Source organism: Gastrolobium bilobum, unplaced genomic scaffold (genome assembly GCF_033153095.1).
Source record: "Gastrolobium bilobum isolate Gb01-03AN ecotype WA unplaced genomic scaffold, APGP_CSIRO_Gbil_v1 utg10548, whole genome shotgun sequence".
Lineage (NCBI taxonomy): Eukaryota > Viridiplantae > Streptophyta > Magnoliopsida > Fabales > Fabaceae > Gastrolobium > Gastrolobium bilobum.
The window spans coordinates 81,870-86,969 of record NW_026895215.1 but is presented as its reverse complement, the minus strand read 5'-3'; the positions used below and the strand labels follow the sequence as shown (position 1 = coordinate 86,969).

Sequence of the window (5,100 nt, the reverse complement as noted above, 5' to 3'; positions counted from 1 at the left end):
ATTTTGAGTTCAACATGAGGTCAAGGGTGAACCCTAAAACTCATAAACCTGTATAGTGCAGAGTAATAAATGCAAGAAATTTGAAGCTAGCATTTCACAATTATACATTGGCACCTGGGATATAAAACTAGATATATTGCTATTCATCTCTTCAATATAAGAAGAGTAAAAACACACAGCATTCAAACAGAAAGAAGCATTTCCCTGATCCATAATCAACAATTCAACAGAAAATAGCAAAACCTGACATGCACACACTATTTGTTATATACAGCTCCAGGAAAACTGAATTTATATGTGTGAAGCATTGGCCTGAAGGAGACCATCCCGGATCTGAACAGCTATGTCCTTCACTGCACCAGGGCCATGTGGTATGAACACAGATGAGGACTTTGAAGACGCTCCAATCTCCTTCATAGTGTCAAAGTATTGAGTCACCAGCACCATGTCCATGACATCTTTAGCTGATGTCCCAGGTACATTCTCAGAGAATGCAAGCACACTGTCTCTCAGCCCATCCACAATGGCCTGACGTTGGCGAGCTATACCGAGTCCCGACAGATACTTGGACTCTGCTTCTCCCTCAGCTTTCTTTATCTGCAGTATTTTTTCAGCTTCAGCCTTCTCGTTTGCAGCCAACCTCATTCTAGCAGCTGTTGGTAAAATTGTGAAAAGGATTAGGATATAACCATAATCACAATGATGAAATCAAAATATACACCCAAGAAAGGCCTATAAGAACATGTTGAAGTTTGTCCCAATGCAATACCACAACATAGATTACAACAGTGACAAAAGTAGAAAAAAATTATGAATCCTAATTTATTTTATCAGAGAAACTGTGATTCTTTTTTTTTTTCTTTTTTTTGTTGCCTGAAAACTGAAGTTACATGCTTAAAGCTACTAACCAAATCATATTGCAAAGATGCTTTTAACATGCTTATGTACAAAAGCATCTTTTCCATTCAAAACCAACCCAAAAACAAAGAAGCATAACATAAACATGCACACTATGCAAGTTAAGGAGTAATTTAATACAGGAAATTGCCATGTATATATATTCACAAATATACAGTAAAATGTTTTTCCTTGAGGAACTAGAACATATTACCTGCATTGATCTCGTTCATTGCTCTCTTGACATTAACATCAGGCTCTATATCAACAATGAGGGTCTGGACTATCTCAAAGCCATAATTTGACATGGCCTAAAACATTAAGGTTGAATTAACTTGTTAATAAGAATGATTAACGATCTACTGAGGTAATATTTTGTCCAAACTAAAGAAAAGAAAAAAACAGAAGTGATTGTAGAATAGAATAAACACCTTCTCAAGCTCCTCTTCAACAATCTTTGCTATATCATTCTTCTGCTCAAAGACAGAATCCAATTCCAACTTTGGCACACTGGCCCTGATAACTGAAAAAATGCAAACTATTAGCAGCTTTTAAAGAAGCAAGCCACACAATAATCAATTATGTTATAATACAACACCCAAAAAGTAAAATGCTTAACAAATGACATCATGAATGGAGCAAGTGGATTAATCCATGTGAACGCGATAATTGCAGGTATATAGCATTTCATTAATAGAAGGAAGCAGAAAAGTAACTCAACATACCATCAAAAACATATGATTGGATCTGTTCCCTTGTGTTGGTGAGCCTATAGAAGGCATCAGATGCTTTCTCAGCCACAGCACGGTATTGCACAGACGCAACCACAGTGACAAAGACATTATCCTAACAAGATAATGATAGTCAAACTCTAACAAGGGATCATAATAAATCACATAGGAAATATCCATCCACAATTAGAATGAAATGATTTTACAATATCTTTTCCAAATCTTGAAGTAAATATGATATAGTGGAAGCATAAAAGGAAATTTCCTGAAGAATAAATTCAAAGAAACAAATTGATCAAGAGAAAAAGGAACAGATCAGGAAAAGAAGAAGAGCATCCAAATTCTACCTCAAATTACATAGACCAATGATAACCCCTAACAATATATCATCCACAAAATTCGTTAAAGAATAATGTAAACCATTAAAAAGGCTATCACCCAACGCCTTAAGGTTTTTGGTTGAAGTGATTCTTTATATGGTATCAGAGCTTCAGTGACCATAAGGTGACTAGTTCGATTCTCACCACCCCCACTTGTGGAATTAAATAAGCATAAGACAAAATCAAATAAAAATTGGGCCTATGCAATATCCACCTTTAAATCCCAAAGGGTTCTTACGTTAGAGGGTGTGTTAAAGAATAATGTAAACCATTAAAAAAAGGCTATCACTCAATGCCTTAAGGTTTTTGGTTGAAGTGATTCTTTATACTTTCGATCAAAAAGGTAAACTCCAGCGCACAAGGCTCCTCAACTTGCGAAGGTAAGAGCGAGGATGATTGACGCATCCTTATCTGTTTCCCAAACTTAAACATGTGAGCTTCTGGTCACAAGGAGAAACCTTAGGGCAGCTCCAAGGCTCGCGCTCACATAACAAATTAGAAATACACTGCTAAATCTTGTTGGAAAATTGTTATTTTTGTCAACAAAGTATAAATTGGCTAATTTTATTTTTCACAATTTTGAAATCAAGAACTTAGAAATCATATCAGCAAAATTTATGATTTCAGGTAAGAGCCAAACAAACTAAATAACATCACACAATGAAACAGAGATAGGTAGAGGAAAGGAAGAAGCTGAGACCTTGGTTTTGGTCTCACATCGAACATCAAGTTGCTGCACACGCAGTGATAACCCACCAGCAATCTGGTACCCAAAACACCAAGGCAAGCAATGACATCCAGGTTCTAGAACATCAACAAATTTTCCAAATTGCTCCTTTATAGCCACATTTGACTGATCCACTTGATAGCAACCTAATGCTTGACCCATCCTTCAATTCTGCACTACAATAACACTACTCATTCATCAAAACTATATCACAAATTGAAAAAAAATGAAAATTTAGCATTCTGCCTCCACCAATCTCTTTTAACTTCCCAAAATATATACGTCTCAAATATAGCATTTAGTTATAACTGTTTCTAGTAGTTCAGTTACTGTAACAACTTTTAGTTATAACAACTTTTAGTTACTAGCATTTAATCACCAACGTATTCGGTTTTGTGGGATCGACAAACCGCGAAAAGGAGAACCCTCGTTGAAGCTAACCTGATTCGTTCTCGCGGAGGCTGAAGGCTGAGGAGACGACGGAGCCAGCGACGAGGGAGAAGTGGAAAATTAAGCACCAAAACGCTGTCGTTTATTCACAATGAGAAGAAGGGGAACGAAGAAGAGGATTGGGACAAGTATGAGCCGTTGGATTAATCGGAAATTATGTTTAGATTCCTTTTTGAGTAATAATACATAAAAATACGTGTGTTTTTTTTTTTTTTTCCTTTCAATAAACTATATGCATAATAAATAATGAAGATATAAAATGCTGAGAGAGGTTAAATAAATCAGTATGCGAAATAAACAGTAGAAATAAATATATAAATATAAGGAAAGTACGAGTAGTATTTATTATGATTTATGTTTTTATATTTAAAATTGTTAACGAAAATTTAGCAGAGATTTAAAAATTATTTTTCTTATTATATATAAATATTTGAATTTAATTTTGTTTTTAAGTAAGATGTTGAGATATATAAAACTATTAATGTAACTTCACCCAATAGATTTTGCGTTGAATTGATTTTTTTACATAATATCAGATCCTCGATGTACCGGGTTATATCTTCGCTCCACTTTCTTTTCTTTGTAGTGAAATTTATATTTACTCTTGGTGTTGCCATAGATTCTAACATATGTGTCATTGACAAATGTACTAATTTTTTTGAAATGAAACGATTAGGAAAAATCAAGAAAAATGAAGAATCACAGGAAAAAAACCAAAATATGAGATGGGGTTGGGAATACTGAAGAAGAAATATTAAACCAAAAGAGAATAACAATAACAATATCAAATACAAGCAACAACAGGTTTTTTATTTTCAAGCATTCATGATAGTAGGTGACTTGTTTCACATAAGGAGAAGCAATAAAACTGAAAAATAACAATATTCTATATGAATAAAAAATTAATTAATTAATTACAATACTAGAGTAAAATTTTACAACTGAGATTATCCATTATATAAAAAATAAAAAAATAATAAAAAAATTCATTCACGTGAATTGTTGGTCTGGTAGATCTCAAGATACCCAAAGAATGGAAAAGCGCAAACCCGAAATTGAGAACTATGCAAAACAAAGCGCTCAGAAAGATAAACACATGACCCTAAAACTCAGAAACACGAAGTGTCAACCAAACCTTAACATCCACGAAGCCAAAAAGGGAACCAAATTAAAAAAAAAAAAAAGAAAAAAGAAAAAACAAACCCACAGAAGAAAACAAAAAACGATTTTGAGTTGAACTCAGAAACCGAGCACAAAAGTGAACAGAACTCCTACAAAATATAAAAGAAAAAAAGAAAAAAAAAAAGAGAGAAAGAAATGAAAGACAGACACACAATTCAAGATCGTAACAAACAGAAATAGTGAAAGTGTTTCATTTCCCGAGAAGCACAAATGATAAATAGAAGAGTTGTTGTAAGAGAGAAATGCACCTTTTAGCGAGAGACACAAGTACAGGGATTTTGAAACTTTATCTTAATCAAAGGAGATACAACCTGCGAAGTAAACAGTAGTATTTATTACGAAAGAGTGGTGTTAGTTCGGTTCGGGTGAACCACAAATATACATAAAGGTGTTTAGCTTCTATTTACATTGGATCTTCTCACCTGAAAAAAAATTGATCATATAATTATATTGTTTAATTATAATTATTTATTTAAAAATTATATATTTTTTCACTTATCTCATAATAAATAAATAATTATGATCAAATAATATATTCATATTTTTACTTTTTTATACAAGAGAATCCATTTCCGGTCTTGAATTTGGGCCTTAAACATATCTAGATTGTTAGCTCTTTAGCCTCACTACTGATATATAAATTTTAAAAACATACTACTCTCATTCTATATGAGATAATTATTGTATGTTATCTCACTTCAAAAATTTTACACACTTTTTTTTATTTTTTTTA

The 5,100-nt window shown here is 33.0% G+C and overlaps 1 protein-coding gene across 4 annotated transcripts; it reads right to left on the bottom strand.

Annotated features, from left to right (window-relative positions):
- Window positions 1-4,762, bottom strand: LOC133300263 (hypersensitive-induced response protein 1-like). 4 transcript variants are annotated; one of them, XM_061499788.1, is made up of 6 exons: window positions 4,616-4,735; window positions 2,709-2,911; window positions 1,623-1,743; window positions 1,329-1,420; window positions 1,112-1,208; window positions 1-653 (listed from the first exon to the last, which is right to left on the bottom strand). In XM_061499788.1, the coding sequence occupies exons 2-6, from the start codon at window positions 2,895-2,897 to the stop codon at window positions 292-294; spliced, it is 861 nt and encodes a 286-aa protein (XP_061355772.1). In that variant the 5' UTR covers window positions 2,898-2,911; window positions 4,616-4,735; the 3' UTR covers window positions 1-291. The 4 variants fall into 4 exon arrangements, with proteins under 4 accessions (XP_061355772.1, XP_061355784.1, XP_061355778.1 ...); XM_061499800.1 differs by lacking the exon at window positions 4,616-4,735 and adding an exon at window positions 3,177-3,457; XM_061499794.1 differs by lacking the exon at window positions 4,616-4,735 and adding an exon at window positions 3,177-3,457 and having other exon boundaries at window positions 2,709-2,906.
- Window positions 4,763-5,100: the final 338 nt, after the last annotated feature.